We start from the raw sequence: 23,201 nt of genomic DNA, 5'->3' as shown, positions 1-23,201 counted from the left end.
AAGCACCATGCTGACAATTACATAACTGTCCAAATTTCCTCTAAATTTAATTGGATTAAACTGATTGAATTGATTCATTGAGTGGGCTGATGGAGAGAGGTTTTCGGACTTAATCGGTGTATTATGACCACTTTGTGGAAGCGGCATTTGCGGATTGCACAGATTGCAGGAATCAATTTATGATCGAGTGTGAGCTGCAGCAGCGAGATAAAATACCAAGATAATCGCAGAGTTCTTAGGCAGAACAAGCTGTACAGGAGTTTCATGAGCAGATATTAGTTCATTAGTTCAAAATTACTGCTATCAGTCTTGTCAGATTAGAGGAGAATGCCTACGGTCTCCATGGCAATAAGGATTGGTGTCTTAAAATTGATATCACGTCTGACCTAACATCATATCTGTCTAGTTCTTTTAATAGAGGGAATTTAGATGTCAGTCAGGACGTAGGGGTTAATTAAAAAAAAGGAAGATCTCTATTTAGGGCAATGAATCAAAAATCTTTATTGAAAAGTTTTTTGGATTGATTTTTGAGTTTTGGGTCAATGAGCAAGAATGTTTTTAAGCAGTCCTGTCAGGACGCCTACCTGGAAAAGCAGGTGGCCTAGTATTAAGAATCACTGTGACCAAAACGTTTCTGGTTCAAGTCTTAGTCCCAGGTGGGGCCCCTGGAGCAGTACCCCTGAGGTACACAACTTGCACCTCTTCAGCAGAAATATCCAGCTGTATAAATCGGGTAACGTACAAAATTACAAGATATGTATTTCTCTTTGGATAAAAATGCGCACTAAGCATCTAAATTAAATTAATGGTGCTACAAGGAATTTGCATCGATGCCCCAGAGCTGAAAGTATCCTGAGATTAATGCTGGCTTTTTCACACTGTTACAGTTGATCTAGAATTTGCATAAACACATGCTAAGTAAGTGCTCTCCCTGCCAGCCTCTCCATTCTTTGTTAATTGTAGGCAGTAATTATACCAGGCCTCGTTTTCCTACTGGTATAATGTTATTCCAGCACTTATTGTTTGTAGTCTTGCTATTAACACCTGTGCTAGTTGATAGCCAACTAGAAATCACTCTCTCTTGGTTTGTTTGTTTGTTTTCCCAAAAAAAGGCGATTCACCATTTAGTACTTTATTGTGGTGTGTGTATGGGGGGCTGGTTGGCGGTTGTGACATCTTTCTGATTGTCATTCATATGCTTTATCATTAAGGTGCTTAATACATATATATATATATACATACACACACACAGCTCTGGGAAGGAAATGAGACCACTCCATTTTGTTATTGTTAAATCCTGGATTAATCCTGGTCCTGCTGGCTGAAGGCTACACTGAGCGGCAGGCTGCTTCCAGGCTCATAAAATCTAAGACTCTAGTACAGAAAAACAATTTGATGCGGGAGATACTGGCATGACCAAAAACTAGCCAGGTAGAGGGCGGAAGCGACTTTCTAATGCCGGAGTTGACTGTCAGCTTATCCGACAGGGCCTCATGAATCGGAGGATGACATCAAGTGACCTTCAAAGAGAATGGGAAACATTAAGTGGTGTGAGGTGCTCTGCTAGGACAGTTCTTAACAGGCCCCAAGAAGCAGGACGGAAGTCTCATAAAGCAAGGAAGAAGCCCTTCATTAATGAGAAATGGAAAAGAGCCAGACTGCAGTTTACATAAAAATATATAGTTTACACAGAAGTATACTGATAAATTGAGAAATGAGTGAAACAAAAAATTTTGCTATGGTCTCTCAATTCCAGATCAGTTTGTGTTTGTGTGTGAGTGTATAATATAAATACATACAAAAGGGGTTGGACAATGAAAGTGAAAGACTGGCCAAAAAGTGTTTAAGGTTTCACGCTTATGTGCATGTCCTGGTGTCCAATCTTTACTGACTGCGCATTCCATCAGTAAGAACAGTGTGTGAAGGTTAAATTAACAAAGCAATAGCACAGCTTTACATAAAATACTGCAATCCACGCAACATAATGGGAGACATACCAGAGCTCAAAAGAGGACAAATTGTTGGCGCATATCTCACTGGTGCATCTGTGACCAGAGTGGCAAGTCTTTGTGGTGTATTGAGAGCCACGGTATGCAGGCTGATGTCAGCATACCACCATGAAGGATGGACCACATCCAGCAGGAGTAACTGGATGCAATAGGAAGCTGTCTGATAGGGATGTTTGGGTACAAACTAGATCCAAAAAGCATAAAAACCATCTTCACACTCCTGTTTCCACCTAGGGCTCTGGAGGGTCAATATATATGGTTGGGCTGCTATAGCCAAGCCTTTGGCCACTCGTGCCAATGCCGAACTTCAGTTTCAATGGTGCCAGCAGCGCAAATCTTGGACTGTGGACAATGTGAAATATGTATTGTTCTATGAGTCCATCTTAACTGTCTTGTGCACATATGGGAGAGTTACAGTGTGGAGAAGCCCCAAAGAGGCTTACCACGTGGACTGTTGTAAACCCAGAATGCAGCACGTGTGTAGATCAGTGTTGGTTTAGGCTGCGATATCATGACATTCCCTAGGTCCACTACTTGTTCTCGATGGGCGTGTCTCTGCTAAGGACTACCGAACCATTTTGGAGGATATTGTTCACCTAATGGTTCATAAATTGTAACCTGAAGGTGATGCTGTGTATTCAGATTCAGAATACTTTATTGATTCCTGAGGAAATTATGTGGGTCAATAAAGTATTCTGAGTCTGAATCAGAATACACAGGATGATTATGCACAGTAAGATTGGTGACAGAGTGGTTTGATGAACATGAAAGTGAAGATGAACATCTCCCATGGCCTGCACAGTCACCAGATCTGAATATTATTGAGCTACTTTGCGGTGTTTTGGAGGAGCGAGTCAGGAAATAGTTTCTTCCACCAGTATCTTGTACCGACCTGGCCACTGTTCTGCAAGAGAAATGGTTCAAAATCCCTCTAGCCACTGTGCAGGACTTGTCCCTGTCATTCCCAAGATGAATTGATGCTGTATTAAAAAATGAGGCCCTACACCATACTAATAAATTATTGTGGTCTAAAGCTAGGTGTTTCAGTATCATTGTCCAACCCCTGTATATAACACGATCAGTTTTTCACATTCTGTTGAAATGTAAATTCCAAGTGAGTCATTGTCTTATTCTGGAAATACTTCTGAATGACTTTCAGGTATTGATGTCGAATTCCACCTGGTTGTCAGATATTTTCTGTTACTTTGGTTTGCTAATGAAGACTGGATGCTTTATTGTACAGCCTAGCAATGATTCACCTTACTTCTGGTTTGGTCGTCTTGTCCTTGCGATCTCAAGGGCTCAGAGCACTTGAAATGAAATGATCCTTTATTTACCATTTGCACAAGTATAGGTACATCAGAATGCTTCTTTTTGCACATCCCATCTTGCTTGGGATGACATACATATAGGCCCGGTTCACACCTGTTATTAATATGCATCCTGGGTGATCCAATCACAAGTGGATGGCTGTAAATACGTCCGTTCACACTTGTCTCTGCATGCGTCTCGAGTGATTGTAATCGGATCTCACTTTCTCGCAACTCATTTAAATAAGCACCTAAATCGCTTCCGTATGTAGAATCTGCAAAAGAAGGAGAAGAAATCGAAAGCATTGATGCATTCCAGGCTAAACAAACCGCCTAAGATGTTTGTAATGAACGCCATAATACTCAAAATGAAATAAATATATCTATGAATAAATATTTCAATAATTAATGTGTCCTTTTCTTTTTAAGTAATCCCATAAAGGGTATTATTTCTTAATAACATTTATCTTCTACGTATAATCTTTAAATAGCATTTCATCATAACCTTGTGGTTTTCATTTAAGTGATTATTATAAAATAATATTTCACATAATGCAAATGTGATTTCAATAATTCAAACTATATTTCACAATGAAGTTCAACTGTAGGCATGCATTTTTATACCGCATCAACACAATACGAATGTACGTGTTAAAAGGTCTTTGAGTACATAGGTTAATACTTTTCTATTCAAGGTCAAAGGGTTCAGTCTGTAACGCATTATGTTGCCATATGATAATCGGCTTTTAATGATAACCTGTGAAGCTCAAAATTTGCAAAAATTTCAACAAAGAGGTTCATTGTTCTGTTTGATGCTGAATTATGTCTGGCTTAGTAAAGTAGTCAGGGATGGAGTTCAAGCCGCCGGACAGCCAAATATAAAACTATATAAACAATTACACTATTATTATTGTATGTTTCTATTAACATATCCATTATCTAAGCTATTGAATGCTTTAATTTTACGTTCATGTAATTTTTACCGGCACATTTCACCAATATTAATAAGGCTTGGAGCAGCCTTGCTGTAAATAAGGAAGCTTCACCAAAGTGCGCATTAAATATATGATCTGTGCAAATTTCAAAACATCTTTAATAAATCACTTCTTACACAATTTATTTTTCCCGGATCTGCACAGAACATTAATAATGCACACTGACGTTTCCATACGAATTGCTTGCAACAGTCTGATATTAAACCAACTCCCCAATAGATTCAAACTTATTTTTTGGTGTAAAAAAATAAAAAAAAGACGCGTTTAGTACCCAATGGCTCACTTTGGACTGACATACGTTCTGGCAAGAATCATGTCAAATACCGTTCGCATGTTTGATGCATGCGTATGTACTTCTGCTCAGACGAGGGCATCAGCTGAGTAGACGGTCTTTCAGTGTGGACTGGGACACATTCGCATTCGCACTGCTGTAAGAATGTAGCCCGTATCACTCCCAGGCCACCTCCCAATATGGTTAGAGCAATCAAACCTTGATGTGTTTTCTACTCGTTTTGGGTGCGTTCACCTGTCTTTAGTGGTATCCTCTTGTGAGAGGATCACCCAGGACGCACGTTAATTCCAGGTGTGAACAGGGCCATAGAGTTGAGATTGAAGCTTGGAGTCTGAGCGCAGGCTCAAGCCATGTACCCCTGGGGTATTTATTTGGGGGTGGGGTGGAGTTTAAGGGCTCATCAGAGAGGTGTCCTTTCTGCGAAGGCTGATGCTCGACCCGGCAACCTTCTGATTAACGGCCCAGAAGCTTAACCCGCTGAGTCACACACTGCCCCCAATCTCTTGTCTATCACCTGCTTCCTGGAACATCTGGGCAAAGGCTGCCCTTCTTTTCTCGTCAGTGAGGGGTGGACATGTCGGCAGGTGGGTTGCCTTGTTCCTCAAAAGCTCCCTTTGACCCCATCCCCTCCCCCCACCACCACCACACTGGTCTGTGCCCAGTGTGCTGTGAAAGGAGAGGCCTGCAGCTCATCCTGCCTTACTGACTGCTGTTTGGTTGGTTCAAGCAAGTTTTTATTTTGAGATCAGTACATCATGCTTTCCAGCTTCCATGCGTTCAAAGTCTACTGCAGTTTTGCGGTTTAGATCCAGAAAGTTTTGCATCTACCCTTCCAGTGTCTGAATTCATTCTTTAAAACAGTGCTTCCCAGTCTGGTCCTTGGGGACCCACAGACAGTCCATGTATTTGCTCTTGGGGGCAAAAATGTGGACTGTCTGGCAGTGAGCTGGGAAGAAGCAAAAACATCGACTGCCTGTGAGACCCTGAGGACTGGGTTGGGAAATGCTGCTTTAGAGTAAACTTCAAGTAGGGCTGCTCGATTATGGCAAAAATCATAATCATGATGATTATGATCAATATTTAGATGATTATTTAACACGATTAATGATTGACTTTGGAAGTACCATGCATTTATTGAACTGAAATCGGTCTTTTTAACAGTGGATTTCCTTGAATTCTAAATATAATTCAGCTGAGAAACAAATAAAAAGGTGTTGGAAGGGGGTGTGCTGGACAAGACAAAATGGGAGCATCATCATGGAATGGAATGTGGCACAGTAATCGTTTTGTCGCAGTTATTTTGTTTTGATGATTGTTGGAAGCTAAAATTGTCCCTGAAACTAAAATTCGATTAATTTTTCCAGCCCTAACTTGAAGTAACTGTCCAGTTGCGTGCAATGGGTAGCACTGTGTTTAAGGTCAAGGACATTAGACTTACATTTATATTTACTGTATTTGGCAGATGCCCTTAGCCAGAGCAACTTACATAAGTGCTTACAAATCTCATCGTGAATACGTTCTGATACAGATCCTGGCTAAGAATACTATTACTCTAAAAAAACTCTGTTGGCAAGTAATATATACTGTATTTTTTATATATACTAATGAGTATAATCTTGGAAGTGCTCATCCAAGTACTTCCAAAAGAAATAGGTTTTTACTCGTCGTTTGAAGGCACCCAATGACTCAGCTGTTCGGACATCTAGGGGAAAGTTCATTCCACCACTTAGATGTCAAAGCAGAGAAGAGTCTAGGTGAATGTCTTCCTTGTGCCTTGAGAGATGGTGGGACCAATCGAATGGTGCTGGACGATCGGAGAGAGCATATTGCAGTACGGGGTGAGAGAATTTCTTTTAGGTAGGAGGGTGCTGGACCAATTCTGTGTTTTTAATCTGACGCGGGCAGCTACAGGAAGCTAGGGAAACGTTGTGGGTTCAAATCTGAAGTCTGTGCCTGTGCACTTGATCAAGATTCTTGGCCTGAATCTTTTTTAGCAAATGACCCAGCCAAACGTGAAGCATTTACTTACCTAAGCCACCGTCTTGGAGCTGAGCAGCTGCTAGTGCACCATAACTGTTGACATGCTGCATTATTTATTAAAGCTTTTTGAAGGTGGAGAATGCCTTCAGCTGTGGAGGCAGACTGTAGGTAACAATGTGGCAAATATTCAATGATCAGAGAGACGGGCAGATCAGAAGACGGTCCAGAATGCCAGTGAGAAATATTGTCTTTATTTATTATGAGAAGCCCCCATGAGATGTTGTGAATGTGGGGGAAAATGTGCTTTAATCTGACTCTATGGAGATTTCCCCCCCCCCCTAAGGGTTCACAAATAATCTTATTTACCAACATAAGATTAAGTTTAATGATGATAACCACATGATTCAAAATTAAATTTCCCTGCACTCTTCCCATAAAAATGTAATTTTAAATATCTGAATTCCTGAGGGTAGCAAGCTCTTTTTGTTCTCTACGTGGAATCTCAGTCCAGGTGAGAATCCGCTGAACCACCCCCCACCCCCCCCCCCCGCCTTGACAGAATAATGCGGAGCGCTTCTTAACAATTTCAGCTGCCAAGCTAATTAAGCCTTTAATGGAGTTAAAGGGGTATAAATATCTTTTAAGCTGATTGTAGATGAGGTGATGCGGGTTAAGTGGGCGTTTGGGAAGTTGGCCTGCATTAGTTGGTCTATCCTATTCTGTAGCCCCCCCTTGGGTTTTAACCCCCGTTAATGTTTTCCAGTTTACCAGGAACGACCCTTGGTCTTCCAGATGACCGACTCCAGTTCAGCAACATGCCTTTGGAGTGCGGAACCACTAATGCTGCTCCTCAGCAAACTCCCAAAGTCAATGCAGTTTTATTTGTCTACAGCCCCTGCTCGATTGTTACTCCCTTCATTCATTGGTTGTTTGCGGGAAGGGGCGGGGCACCAAGCAATTCGGCGCTCAAGGCCTGCTGTTGGTTCAAGCACTTTCATTCACTTAAGGCTCCTTGTTAAATAAACCCATAATGACGAATGCTTGATTGATGTCAATATGTGTCACATAGCTTAAAACCCCCTCGTCCCCTATTGTCGAAACCTTTTACTTTCGATGAAACAGTTTCATTTGCTCAGAAGATGCTAAATATGGAAAGCAGATGGATTGTGGAACGGCTCAGAAGACTCACTGTTTTATTTCATGTTGGAAACTGGCCTGCTTAAACATGTACTTTCCCTTACGCTGCAGTGCGTCCTTCCTGGCCTTTGACCTTGATAGTGGGCTAATGAATCATACATTACCCCCACCTTGTCCACTGTTACTTTCAGTGTTGGAACAAACTTGCATAAGTAATTTTGGCGCGGCTGTATGGGTCCATGAACTGTAAGTCAGTGTCTGCCTCCACCTGGCATTAGGTAAGCCTGAGCAAGAGTTGGTATCTGTTCACCCAGAAATGGTGTGCGTCTGTGGTGTTGGTGGGGAGGATGCTGAGTGTGAGCAAGCTCCACTCGCATAACTGCCGTGGGACCTGCTGTGGGTTTAGCAGAAATTAGCAGGAATAAAATGAACCTGTGAACATTTAGAAGCAGTTTTGGGCATTGCCCTCCCGCCCCCCCCGCCTATGTTTACAGGATCTTTAACGAGTTGAGCAGCTGTTTAGCCCTGCCGGTGTGGGGGGCGAAAGCTGCAGATTACCGCCCGAGCGAGATAAAGGCACCGTCTGTGAGAGCGGGGAAATCCTCTTACGGAGGCACAGCGGTGAGGATGAGGCATCACTGCCGCAGCCGCTGACTCGGGGACCTCTCTGCCCTGCCTCCATGCCTCCTGGGATACTGACACCTGTAATGCACAGCTGTGACAGCTGCACTCCTTAGCAAGTGGCTGCTGGTCCAGTCTCTACTGGGGGGCCTGTACCCTTGAAGAGAATATATAACATATTAGTAAAATACTCTAAAAACATGTTTAAGCTGTGACAGCTGCTTTAGCTACTTGTGTTAGGTCCGTTGTTGTAATAGAATTATTATATATTTAACTCTGATCCACTTTCTTGGTACCCGGATCTGAACTATTTGATATTTCCATCTGCGAATTCCTATTTCATCTTTTAACAAACATTTAAATATACACCGGCTACACATACAGTAGACATACTGCATCTGACTGAGCTTCATGATTTCTCGGTATTCTTCCTTACGATGTTTCGTCGAGTGCATAATTAGATTCATTGTATTAAATGACGCTCTCTTGCTGTGTCCTCTCGGAATGAAGGCATTCCAGACATTGGCCTGCTTTGAATTTTCAGCTTAATCTCCACACGGCAGACATCTCGATAGTTTGTAGTTTCAAACCACGTGCCTCAGGCTTGCTGCGGCGTGTGATGGAACCTTACAGGCTGCGCAACGGGTGTAAATGGACCGGATGTGGGAGATTAAATAGTTCAGGCTTTGAATTGGGCTGAGATAGCCGATATGATCAGTTAAAAAAAAAAAATCCTGAATCGGCTCCGATTTCTGATCTTTGATATTTGGTTCCCCCACTATACATAACTAGTCAGTAACAAATAAACAATTTTCCAGTCATTAAGATGGTAGTTTGATTTGATTGCGTTTTATTTTAGTACAATCGTTAGCCAACAATTTGTACCAGTTATTCAATTTCCATTCATCTCTCTTGCATAGCTAGTAATCCTGAGTAAAGCTGAGTGATAGGCAGCCAGAAACTACTGGCATCACTCTCCCAACCTTTGGGGGGGAATTTACCACACTTATGGTTTAGCTTTTACTGTCGTGAGAGTGAAATGCATTGAAATTAATGTGTACAGTCAAGCCTGTGAACTATAATTGAGAAAGCAAAAACGTGAGTGAAAATTCATATTTTATGCACGTTCTAAATATTTTAAATATTTCTTTTTTTCCACTTTTGACAGATGAAGCCGTCTTTTGTAATCAGGACGGCCATTGAACTTAGCAGATTTACCTTGTTTTTGTGAAAGTGGTGGTTAGGGTTCAAGCGGGAATCACGAGGTGAGTGTGAAGTGTGAATCAAAGCCTGAACGTGTCAAGAATTCAATGTGATGGCAGTTGAATTTACATTTGCAGTCAGACTCATTGTAGGTTTTCCTTAATGACTTCAGAAATCATGAATAAATTGAATGAATTAATTATTTTTTTTCTTTTCACTTTTTTTATTTTTTATATATATATAAAAAATTACCCCTGAAACTTCAAAAACGTGATGTAACAGAAAAGGCAAAATTTTGGTGATTTCAGTCTGTAGAAATGCTTCTCAGTGTGGGTTTGGAATGTTCCTGACCTAATTTTGTGATGCATTTTCCGAATTCCTTAATTTTAAACACCATCCGGAAAGCAGATAAGGTAACACATCTCAGCATTACATCTGGTTCCTACCACTTCAAAAGCTATAAACATCTCAGGTTGCAGATACCTACATTTATAATCATTGCTTCTAAAAAAGGCACAGGTGATCATTGCCTCGTGAATCCACTTTGTTTTTCCACATCACAGTGCAAAAGTGTGGTTAAACTGTTTCACGTCAGGGGGGATGATCATTTTGAAAACTGGAGCATTTTCAAGAAGTCTGCCACATCATCGAGGCCGTTTGCAGCTTCCACATTTTGGAGAATAAGTTCTCCTTTTCTGGAAGCAGGTTTTGCATAATAAGGAGAATAATAATATAAAAAAACTGATCTCAGGTGAAGTTTCTGTTGTGGACCCTTTTCTTTTTTTCCATTAGACCGTTTCCTGCCGAAAGTCTCTCTGTTCCTATGCTGAGGGTTATTTTGGAATCTTTTTATCTGAGATATTGGTGGGACGTGTGGAGGATCTGACATAATGTTACAGATCCCAATCCCAGGACTCGAACCTGTAGCATTTCTGTCACACGTCGTTGTCTGTAGCTGTGCTGCCACGAGAGACTGCGGACCTCAGCAAGTTGGAAGTGTGGTGATTAACACCTTGACCACAATGTCACTTGTTCCGCATGTGCCACTTGAGAGGACTGATGCAGCCCACGAGTCAGGCAGGCTCTGGAAGACTGTGGCCTTCTCACTATACCCCACTGAGGGTGCTCTTGGGGCACTTTTCCACTGCACCAGGTACCATACTTTCGGTACTATCGGTACTCCCATAAAGTACCAAAAGTATGCTGCTACTTTTGTGTCGGTTTTCCACTGGCGTAAAAACTTGTACAGGCACCAAATGACATCATCAGTGACCGCCCCTGACTGACATCATCACAAAGCGCGGCACGGCATTTCTTTCGCTGAATTCAAACATGTTATTATAATCCTTCACTTCTGTAGTCCTACTTAAGTTTTTTGATTTTCAAGCGGCATTGTTCGGTGTTTCGCGTCTGCCCCATTTCTTCCAAGCGGCTTGCTATTACGGCACACTTTTTTAATTTAATTTCTTGCTGTTCGCTGTGTGTTTCAAAAGATGACGGTTGTATTTTGTGTTTCAACGGCAGGCTATTTGCATAATCAATCGACAGCAAAGACATTTGCCAGTCCCACCTCAAAGTACCGAAGTACCAAAGAAGTACCCCAGCTGGTTTGGCACTGTCGGTTCTGGAACTCGACCGGAAGTCAATGGAAAAGCAAAAGTACTGTACTTTGTGCGGTGGAAAAGTGCCCTTGCAGTCCAGACCACCTGAAACTGATTACATGTTGCTGTCAGGTACCACAGAGGCTCAAAAGGCATGGCAACATGCCTGTAACCCTGATCCCTTTTTAAATATTTTATTTTATGACAACCACATTACTGTCCATTAGCTGTTACAATGTTTACTGTAGCCTGTGGTGATTTGCTTTGGGTTTTTCCCTAAGGCCTTCTTGCAGTCATTTCAGGTACCTTCTGCTTCAGTACAGCCAGCTCAGTAGCCTCCTGTAGCATCTCACTGTCACTGAGCCGTTTTGGGGGCTCTCAGTGGAACTTCCTTTCTAGTGCTTCACATGGAGGCGGTTGGGTATAAAAATGCAGGCTTCCGCTGCCCGGTTTAATGTGTGCTGGGAGTCTTATGCCTTGTACCTCGTGCCTTAGCACTGCGCTAGACCCAATTCCAGTACCACCAGCTTGGCTGTGTGGGGAAAAAAAGAATTTATAAACGGTTGGTAGCAGGGTAGGAATGCTTGTTTTAGATGGCGGTGGGGGCGGAGCCTGTAAACCTTGGCAACAGGAAGTTGTCTTTGGGCCGCTGGAGAAAGCAGCACCCTCAATGGACAGACTCTGGATGGCAGTCTAAGAGCATCCTCACCTATGGTGGCAGTGCCTTCAGGGCCCAGTGTTGATGCAAGCATGTACTCTTAAAAATCCCTTTTAAGCCTCGCTAGTCGAGGTTCAGACTGCAGTGACACCACAGTACCGTGTCATAAGTTGCTTTCTGGAGTAGCTCTATCTCTCTGTTCTTAAATGTGTCGGTAAGTTTCTCTGCCGTATGTTTGACGCGGCTCCCCTTCTATAAGAAGCTCGTGCTCATTTGTCCGTGAACGTTTTTTTTTCTGTTTTTTTTGGGAAGGGATCAGAGGGCAGCCGTCCACTTTTATTAACACAGTATCACTGCTCCAGTACATTCAAATATTTACCCTCAGCTGCCCTACTTTGGAATCTATAATGGCTCCTTGAACTGTTCACACTTCGGGGGGGGGGGGGGGGTCTCCTGTCTGCTCGATGCTGCAGCCTTTATCCTGCTTTTAGCCGCCCCTGGCAGGAGCAATCGAGAGAGGAACACGTGTTTGAATGGAGTCCCGTTAATGTTTCAAGCTGTCAGCGCCACATGACTGCGCGGTGGTGCGGCGCTCCCTGCCGGTGCACCCCCACGTTCTGGCGAATCATAGTACGGCCGGAACTCCCCGAGGTATTCAGCTGTGTACGAGACCTCTGTGGGTAGCCCTGCTGTCAGCGAGACGATTGGCAGGCCGATCAACGAAGTGATCCACGAGGATGGCGTGCACAGTGCACTTCCTATTAGTGCACAGTGATTCTTGGATTTATTAGATAATTTATGTTCTTTGCACTTCTGATAATTGTGTGCCATCGCTTCAGTGAGCTGCATGTTTTCACACTATGATTGAATTTAAGTATAGGCTTCAAGTAGGACATTAGAAAAGCTGGGCGCGAGCAGTGAAGAAAGCAGTGCCACCTTCTCTTAAGGTCTAGCAGCGCTCTCAGCTGTGATTGGTAATGCAAGTAGCCAATCAGAGGCCATGATATTTGAGCTTCATTTGCATGGGATTTATGTGTGATCATTGATACTGAGATGGAGGCATGATTATTGCTACCACCTGAGGCCCTTTCAATGGTTTCCATCCGTCAGCACCTGAATGCGTTTATTGTTTTGGAAAACTTTGAACGTTAGCGCTTACCTGATGCCCCCTTTCCCTATAGGAAACGTCCCAGCTTTCAGGCTGCTTTCTCTGGTGAAATAATAATAATAAAAAAATCACATAATTTGAAAGGCAAATATGGCGGACAGTGTAATTTACTCACCAATTTCCCCTAATAGCCAGACTTTAATTAATGGCAACCCGAGATGGTTTAATTACAGCAGAAAAAGGCTACACTGCAGCCGTTGGCCTCTTTGTAGAAATGACCGGAACAGGAGGCGATTTAACAGAAGTAAAAAGCAGTTGCACTGTAAATTTGAAATATGTTAGATATGGATGTGGGACTGGACAGATTCAGTGCATTGTTTTGTAGTCCAGGGTGATGTCATGTTTGGTAAAAATGTTGGTAATTAAGAAGTAATCAGAAAGTTGGTTATCCATCCTTTTCATTGCATGTGTAAACAGTTATTTACATGCAGGCTACATTAATGTACTGCTGTTCTCGTCTTGTGACAAAGCAATGAGTAGAGCAACTGGGTATTAAGGACCTTGCTCAAGGGCCCAGTGGTGACGCTGGGATTTGAATTGGCAACCTTCTGATTACAGACTCATCAGGTTAAGCTGCTGAGCCACGCAAAGACCCCACCCAGCTGTACGTACCGCAGTGAGGTTTGCTCATATTTCAAGATGGATCTCTGTGTTCACATTTGAAGTCTGCAAGCTGTATGCCCCCCGCCCCCTACCTGCTGCAAACAATGTGAACCCTTAGGTATGATGGTGCTCACCACTGTTTATCTGGAGCCTTCCTCCATCGCTGGCAAATCAATACATTTGCAGGCCTCTAACCCATGAGTCAAAGATGCCCCACGCCATTTAAGTGACCGCAGTCACATGTAATCGCGCCTCACCTATTTGGATATCGGCACTGAGGCAGCACAGGCAGCCATATGCAAATGCGTTGACGCCCGCGATTGCCCGTGTTTTGTACCCAATCTTTCCTTTTTTTAATCTATGCTCGTTTCGCCCATCGCCCATTACTTAGCGACGGACGTCAGCACGATAAGCGGTGGGTAAGCAGGAAATGCTTAACGCCAATAGACACCATTTAGCCTGGTTGCTGGGAGATGAATTTGCCTCTCCAGTTGAACATTTTTGATTGAACTAGATGCCCTGTACCGACTCTGAGGCTGGGCTGATGTTGGGTGTTGGCCAGGAACAAAGCTTACATCTTTGTGTGGCTGTGTGTTATCTATCTGTCAACACACCTACAGACAGGATACAGCATCAAAATGACTTTAGATGATGTTCCGGGAGGTGAACTTTATTTTTTTTTTTTTAAAGCCTCCTTAAATTGCCCTACAGACTAAATAACATGCAACTGCTATGCTGCCCTCTGCCTTCCAGTAGGGGGAAGTCTAACAGGGTCACTTCAGCGGTAAGGCTATAAGTTTTCGTGATTCTTCATACCTGTCGATACGAATGCTGATACCTCGTAGATCCAGTTCGGTGCCACGTTCAAACCTTGTGGGTGGTTGGCATAGCAACAGCAAGCTCTGGGCCCCACCTGATCACTGGGTCATCATGACACCGTCGATTAGGACCTTTACTAAAACCCTTTTTGGCCTCAAGGCGATAATTTAGTTATCAGTGCAAGAGGACAGTTGAAAAGCCTTTCGTTTAGCTGGTGAGGGATATTTTAAATGGCCACCTTTTTTAAAATGGTGGATTTATTCATTAAATATGTTCACCTTGATGTAGTAACAGAATGCCATATTGGCTGCTTTTTATAATAATATGATTAGAAACGGTTTGAAGTACATCTGGTAAAGACTGAAAAAATATTCCGGGATAAATCCAGGTGACTAAATGATTTGGCAGCTTCTCAAAACGACTCTGGCTCAATTTCCTTCATTAGAATCACAGGCAGGAAGGAAGTGAAAAGGATGTTTCTGCAATCAATAAATATACAATAAATAAAATTAAGCCCTTTTTGCAATGCTTCTTGCTCTGTCCTTCACAAATTGGTTCTGTTGAACAGTGCTCTATATATTTTTCATGGCTGAGCCCATTTAAATGTAATCTCGCTGATATTTTATGGGGTTTACATTTCCAGTATTTTTTTTTTTGTTTTTGAATGACTTAAGTAATCAGAGCTTCTGGTAAACATGGGTGACATTCAGGGGCCTGAATTAGATGCAGGTGGCTGCCCTTGCCCAGAGCCCTTCGGTTGTGCAGGAATCTGAGTGTCAGACACACTGCCAGCGGGGTGGCATACCTTCCCATAATGCCCTGTCAGAGATGAGCGGAGTTAGTTTGTCCTATAACATTACATTGCACCTTCCCCTGCACCCCCCTCCTGTAACAGGAAAAGGAGCAGGTTCTGCACAGAATATGCATGAAGTGTGTGTGTGTGTACGCGTGTGTGTACATATATATCTTTTCTCACTCTTCTGTTCTACAGCACATTAATGTTTATGTGAAGAGCAGAAATATGAGGCTGTCAGACACTCCTCTGCATAGGTCCCATCCCACAGAATGAAGAGCACATAGTTTCTATTAAAAGCACAAATCATTAATAGCAAGAATTTCAGTGCCAGGAGGCCATCGCCAGATCAAGCACCTTACACTTAATTATCCACATTTGTTTTTTCTTTTTTTATAAACTAAGATTTTAATCGTTTCTGTTAATTGGAAAATCGGCGTGTTGTGATTTGAGGCACTGTTGTTCTTGTAGGTAATTCTGGGTAATTTTATTGGGTTTGCGGTTATGGGGGTTAAAGGAGGTTATGGATGGTGAGGGAAGCATCATATTGCTATCCAGCTCAGCAGATACCACATCCTGCACCCTACCCCAACCCCCCAAGTAAGGGGCTCCTGGTCATCGCCGTTCTTTCGAAACCTAGATTCCAAACCTCAGTTTGTCACCTAGTCATGGCCGGCTGTGGGGTCTTCAGTACAGGGCCTCCATATTAGGAGAGGTGTCTGCTTGGAGTCGCTCCTGCGGCCCCTGAAGTTTGATCCGAACCTGGCGGAGTTTCAGGGCTGCCCCGCCTGGGCCTACCTCACCTCACTTCAGCAGCAGGAATGTAATGTTCCCAACTGCCTGGCCTGTTTTTCGCAGGTTTCTTGGAAAGCCGAGGTAATCTGATAACAGCTGACTGAATTAGCCTGTCATAGAAAGATCTCAGAACGGATATGGTCTCCGACTCTGGGACGCCTCCATCCATTAATGGTCGGCTAATGGTGTGTTTGCGCATTTGAAGTGCGCCGGTTGGAGCTAATATGTTTATGATTTTTATAATTTTGCAATCCTGCAAGCAAAACGTTGCACCTTTTCACTTCTAATCATTAGTTAGAACGATTTCACTTTAACTGCTACAGCACCTGTGTAAAAGAATATACATTTTTTGTAAACCAGTCAGGTGTTTTATGCTGAACGTAGCACTGAATCATTGTGGACAGAAGTGTGTCTTCCAGTTATAACACCTCAGAACATCTAGTGCAGCTATCTTTATGCTCCGAGTTTGCGTTGCGCTTTCTCGTAGGCAAAGATCTTGTTGCTCTGGGTGTATCGTCTTCCTTCCTAAATTTATTTGTTGTCTCTCTAAAATGGAAGAGGAGAACAGTTTGCACCGCCCGAGTTAAAAGATCAGCGTGTGGGCCTCTGTCTGCAGGGCTTTGGGCGCACCACACTGGTCTGCTGGCCCATCGCTGTAATGGGGGCGAGTCTGTGACATGACCCCAATTGACGGCTGAATAATAGGGATTAAGTGAACGGCGCAGGGCCTGGTTTCGGGAAAGCGTGTCAGACGGCGGGAGCTGTTTTTCTCCACATCTCGATCCCGCTGCGGCACGGAGAGCGGATGTCGCGCCGTCGAGGCTGTTAAAGAGCCCCGCTCAAATCCCCGCGTGCTTCTCCTCTGATCTTTTCATCTCGAGCAAAGGGAAAAATCGTGCTCGTGCTCCAGTACGGAGAACTTTGTTACCAGCACCATTATGAAACATTCATCGAGTTACCACCTGTCCCATATATTACGGGATCATCCTGTATTGAGAAGAAAAATGTCATGTCCCGTATTGGGCTAATATGGGACGTGATGTGTCATGTATTTTCGTAAACATTTCGTAATCCCCCAAATTTTGACGTCACAGGGGTGGAGATGGGTGTGGAGGCATCCTGAATTTTTCCAGATTGAAAGTGGCTACACCAAGCCTCCCGTAACTTAATAGCATAAAATTTAACAGTTTTCAGTTTGACTTATGGGGCTACAAAACTTGTTTAAATCCACTGAACTAATTTAAACTTGAGGGAAGTTTGGTTTATTTCCCATTGGTTCCTGTATTGGTTCCTAGCAGACAAATCCAAGCAGTGTGGTGACTGTAGTTTGCGAAGCTTGTGTTCTCTGTGCTTCCTGGAGATTCCTAAAACGTCGCTTTGAGCCACAGTCCTGCCATGGATAGCGTACAGCCCACCAACCCCCCCCCCCCCCCCCAGCCGGGGGCCAGCTAGCGTGTCACTTTACGGGTTCACAGAAGGTCATTCGTGTTGGCCTGGTGCCATGGATGGATTCTACGGAAGATTAGCGCCAACATCGATCACTGGCCTGACATCAGGATGTCTCAGAGATTTGCAGAACAGAGCTTAATGTGGCAAAGTGGGGGGGGGGGTTTAAGGAGCGTTGTTGCATTAATACCTATTCTGTCCAGTCAGGTGGAATGCTTAAAAAAATCAAGGTGACAAACACAATATTTCTAGATGTGATTTATGGGGTTATCTTAGAACTTAGAACTGCTGCTTACCTTACACACGGTCCAGAAATTGCCCTCTTTAACATTTACCGAGCTATTTATAGGAATTTTAAGCAACACCAAGCTTGTTTGTACTTTTACAGACTTAACAGCTGGAGATGTACCGCGGTTTGTTGAGTAGAGGACATAGGCTTTGTTTTCGTCCATTAAGACCATTGTGTAGTTTCCTCGTGTTATGCTGGGAAATACTTAATGCTATTTAAGCGTGTAGGAAGGAATCCTTTCCAGAGGTAAATTTGGATTCTATCAAATTTCTGTTCTGTAAGGAAATCAGTGGCTAAGATGCCGATCTGGTCTGACCAGTCAGATCCTGGTGATGCATGCCGTAAATATATTCACACATTCTTCATTGCTTTTTGCCAGGATTTCGACAAGCTGCTTGATGGATATTGTCATGTCAGGGGTATTCTCAGTACATGTGCATTTTTTTAAATGGCCCGCATACAGCGGGGGTGGTAATGGTTGTAAAGGATTTTCTGTGCCGAATCTGGGAAGGTGGCTGTAATTCTTTCAGAGAGTCAGGTCTTTGCAGGAGATTCAGTCATTTAACTTTTCTAAGTGAGACATGTGTCGCTTCCACCGGCGCATTCAGACAGCTTGTCACTTAGTGCACTTTGGAGTCCACTTACTCTGAGGGGCTTGTTCAAGGGCGTGTGGCCCTGTCACAGATATGCAGCAAGGTGCTGTGGTTTTTTGCTTAATATTGAGTGTGTCATGTGGCTTGGTGGAAGTGTTTCTGTTACACAGACCGCTATGGAAACCATAATGTAGATTGTCGCTTCAGCAAAACACATCTGACTGTGCTAATCACATGGTGACTGTGCTGTTGGTGGATCATTCTGCTTAAACAGACTCTTACCCATGGCCCACAGCAGGGTTAATACTGTTGCCTTACTTCTGTTTATTCTTGGTTCCCATGTCCCGGGATAAAATTGATCACAGGGCTGTGACTCACTTGACAAGAATAAGTGCTTAATAAAAGTTGGGCACATTTTACCCCGTTACGAGTATCTGTTTTACTCCACAGAGCTGATAGTCGGTGTTTCCCTCTTGCTGTGTTGCAGAAACCATGTGGAGTTCACAGGACGGCGATGGCGGCCAGCTTGGTCATGTGACCGCACGGATGGAAACCACCCCGGGCTTCGGAACACCTAGCATCTCTGTCTCCCAGCAGCAGGTGCCCAAGAAGTTTGCCCCGGTGGTCGCTCCCAAGCCAAAGTTTAATCCCTACAAGCTGAGTGAGTCTGCACAGTCGGGAGGTAGGTCTGGGGCCCTGAAGATGGAATCTATATATGGCTGCCTGCTTTTGCTCTGTACAAGTGGCTTAACGATGGATTCCAGCACACCCATGTCAAGTGCCTTGAGGCGACTGTATTGTAAAAGGTGCTATATTTTACTAAATTGAATTGAGTCGTTTTCCTCTAAATTTTCAATTGAAATTGATTGAGTTGTAAGTTGTATTCATTCCAGTGTCAAGTGTTAATTAGTGAGCAAGAACTGAAATTGCAGCCCTTCTGATAGACGCACCTTACGACTCGGGCACTCAGGGATGAGTGCTGAGTCAGGTACGCGATAACTTCATTCTTTGCAAAAAGACGATCAGGAATTCTCCATTGACTGGGACAAAAGGACAGCAAGCCAAATACACTGAGTACAGCAGTGCTGCTATCTTTTCCCGTCTATTTATATACTTAAAAACAACAGAGTCGTGTCAATAAAAAGAACAAATATTGGGTCTGAGCTGCAGTTTTGGAGCGAGCTGCACGTGGTTTGTAGCATGATGCCGAGTTCAGGCGGCTCTGGCGAGGGATCCTGCCAGTTGCTGCAGGCCATAAGATGGGGTTCACGCAGTGGTGCCCTTCGCAGGGCAGTGCCTTCCTGGCGGGGTGGGGCCGGGGGCTTTGTGATGTCACTAAGGCAGCGCCCTGACCGGCCGGCTGGCCTGCTGCACGCGATGAAAATGGCACCTGGTGTGTTACTTCTGTGCTGAAAATAGGATTTTTGCGAAGGCTTATGTGCCTCCGATTCCCAGAGGGATACTTTTCCCATTCCATGTTACGCTGGATATCAGCTCGGTGGAATCTCATGTTAACATCCATGGAAACGTGACAAATTCTCGGCAGGTTTGCTGGTTTAATCACGAGTGACCTGAATTGAAGCAATGTGAAACTGTGCTACAAAACTTAACACTAATAATTCTAATAGAAATACCTAGTTTCACTGCTCTTGGAAGCAAGATACTTTTATCCAACTTTGGTACTTTACTTGCTAGCTGCTGATGCTGAAAGAGTTATTAGTGTTCATTGAATAGCTGTGTGGGTTTCTGCATAATTTAATTTTAACTAGAAGGGCAGAGTGTCGGGGCCTTTTCCCCAACGGGGTGAATTTCAGGGAAACTGTATTATTTTTATGCATGAACACCTAGCAACAAACACAATTATTGGCCTATGATGTATCTGAGCTGTTCTTCACAGTCTCTATCACAGTACTGTGCCACTTACTGGTAAAATGTCCACCTAATCCATTGTCTAATTAGTAATCATTGCACATGAGTTAAGAAACATAATCTAAATTAATCAAAGGCTGCGCAGTGGCTCAGTGGGTAACACTGTTGCCTCACATTTCTAAGTTTGAGGCCTTAAATTCCACTTTCCATTTGTGTGTGTGTGTGTGTGTGTGTGTGTGTGTGAAGATCCCCCCTTTCTCTAGCCCAAAGACACGCAGTTGGGGTCATTGACATGTGAGAACAGTCGGCCCTCCGTATCCACGGGGAATGGCTCCAGGACCCCCTGTGGATACCAAAATCCACGGATGCTTAAGATACTTAAATAAAATGGCATAGTTTTTGCATATAATCTACACACACCCTCCCATATACTTTAAATCATCTGTAGATTACGTACTAATATAATGTAACACCTAATATAATGTCAATACTATGCGAATCGTTACACTGTATTGTTTAGGGGAAGATGACAAGAAAAAGTTCAGCACAGACTAAACCATCATAGTGCATACAGACAATATTATTGTAGATAGAGAAAATAAACATTCAGCCATACTCGTTCTCTCTCTCTCTCTCTCTCTCTCTCTCTCTCTCACACACACATACACACACTTTCAACTCTCACCAACATCCTAAAGTTAATTCATGTGAATATAGCATTATACTTGATGTGCAGTAAATTCAATCTTTGCTTTTTGGAACTTGCTGCAGTCTTTCTTTCTTTCTTTCTTTCTTTCTGTAATTCCGATCTGTGGCTGATTGACTCACATTTGGAGGGCCCACTGTATGTGATTTTGTGTGTGTGTGTGTGTGTGTATGTGCCCTACCATGAACTAGCATTCCCTGCAAGGTGCAGCCCAGCGTTGTGCCCCATGCTGCCAGTAATATAAGCTCCAGGCCTGCTTGCTACCCTTCCCGGGAAAAACTAAGTCTGAGGATGGAGGCTTGGACAATCAATCAGCTTTCTGCTGGAGCTGGAAAAGGAACAGTTTTCTGCTGCTTTTGGAATTGCTTTAGTCCAGCCATCCAACTTACAAATGTTTATTCAGTTCAGCATCCCAGCGGGTCTGGAACCTATCCCAGTCAGCAGAGCGCACAAGGCAGGGAGTCACCCTGCATGGGATGCCAGTCTGTCACAGAGGAGCCTCACACCTCCAGTGCTGGGGGTTTGAATTCCACCACTGCTCAGTGTATGTGGAGTCTGCATGGTCTCTTAATATCCTAGTGTGCTCTGGGTCTTTCCTGCAGTTCAGGTAATTGACGTCTCTGAACCGCCCACAGTGTGTGAGAATTGCTAATTGAATTAAATAGATCATTTCTGATCTTGAGCTGACTTCCAAGGTATTACTTCAGTCCATTACTTGGCCCTCACATAACCCCTCCATCAAATCAGTGATTCGCAAAATACATCTGGTCGTCTTATTCCGAAAATTCTTTATTTGAATTTTGCCCCAAGTATGGAGTCTGTTCTTCAGGGAATGCTGAGTTTTTAATGCATTGCTGCATGCTTGCTTGCTGCACAGTAGGTGTTTTGGATGCAGGCAGCGTTACGTTATCAGGGCGGCGTGATTGTCCATAAACAGTACGACTTCCTCCTCACCTTGACCGATCTGCAGTAGATTCTGAGTGAACTGATAACCAAGTACAATTACTATGGCTCTTGGGTCACATAATTGAAGAACTTGCAAAAGCTTAGAAAGGTCTTTCAGCTGTCCAAGCGAAACATTGCTGTAGTCCTGAATTAGTTTAATTATAGATACCTTTATTCCAGTTCTCATTCTTGTTTCTTGTTCGCTTATTACTTTATTGTTAAGGAGGCTCATTAAGAATATAGTCTTGCCCCCTCTCCAGCACTCGTAAAAAAGATTTACAAAACTAAGAGTAGGTCATACATAGAGTGGCCCGTTATCCAGTGGAGTTGTGTTCAGAACAAATGTCGCATGCATGTTGGGAGCGGTGTTGTGTAATGCTGAGTGCATTCTCGTCCACACGGGGTCACATGAACATCTGTTACCAGTCAACTTCCATGGTATTATTGTTCAGGATTGCTATAGTAACGTGATTAGTCTCTTGAGAGTGAAGTAGCTTTCTTAAGAGTGCCTGCAGCGCTTTCCATATACTGAAAGCCCACTTCAGAAGCTGCATGAAGCTCTGCGGGCTTTGAATGAGCGTCTCTGCAGCCATGCGTCGCAGTCTTCTCCGCTGGACGTGGCCTCCACACTCGCCCTGGGAATCGGCTCCGGAGTGCCACGCGCCATAGAACGGCGCCCCCTGGTGTGTGGCATCCCAGGCATCTTTGGTGCACGGTGCCACAGGTTGCGGCACATTCCTGGAGATTATGAACTCGGGAGGCCCATGCTCTGGGCATAAGTCTCCAGGGAGAGGCTGACGCTGGATTCGCCACAAGTGACTGGATTTCAGATGACACTGGTGTTCTCAGTTAAGGCTGTAGGAGGGGGAACAGGTGGTGGATGCCTTTTCTTAACCGGATGACGGTATCCATCGTGGCCAGAACACACACACACACACACACACACACACACACACACACACACACACACACACACACACACACTTCTGGAGTGTTTCCATTTGTCAGCCAGCACTCGCATTGTTTGGTGGTTGCATTTGATGCTACTCTCCAACAGAGACATGTTCAGCTTTACCTTTTCTGACCTCTGAAGGCCAAAAACAATCGGATCCTTTATCTGCTGCTGTTGCTCCCTGGCGTGCGCACACACAGAACGCTGTGACGGATCATGAGGCCCGTGAAGCATCGCCCCCACTGGCCCTGCCTACCACGCCCCCCTCCCCCCCGCTCTGCTGCAGGAAGTGCGTGGTATTCCAGAGGTGCGGCGGTTGAGTGGGGCCGGGCAATGCATCTGCTCATCTTCGCCTCAAGCCCAGCGGATGGGGCCGACTTCCAGCTGTGCTCCCCGTGGCCCCTCCCAACCCCCTGA

General features: G+C 44.0%; 1 protein-coding gene across 5 annotated transcripts in view; it reads left to right on the top strand.

Annotated features, from left to right (window-relative positions):
- The window catches only part of LOC125716355 (LIM domain containing preferred translocation partner in lipoma), a 100,972-nt gene that overhangs the window by 15,382 nt on the left and 62,389 nt on the right, over positions 1-23,201 (top strand). For all 5 annotated transcript variants that reach the window (XM_048988559.1, XM_048988555.1, XM_048988557.1 and 2 more), the window contains one exon: positions 18,800-18,994. In XM_048988559.1, coding sequence (XP_048844516.1) covers positions 18,805-18,994 — 190 coding nt within the window. In that variant the 5' untranslated portion in view covers positions 18,800-18,804. The remainder of the gene's footprint in view (positions 1-18,799; positions 18,995-23,201) is intronic.

This window comes from Brienomyrus brachyistius, chromosome 21 (assembly GCF_023856365.1).
Source record: "Brienomyrus brachyistius isolate T26 chromosome 21, BBRACH_0.4, whole genome shotgun sequence".
In the NCBI taxonomy this organism is placed as follows: domain Eukaryota; kingdom Metazoa; phylum Chordata; class Actinopteri; order Osteoglossiformes; family Mormyridae; genus Brienomyrus; species Brienomyrus brachyistius.
This window is presented reverse-complemented; position numbering and strand designations above follow the sequence as displayed.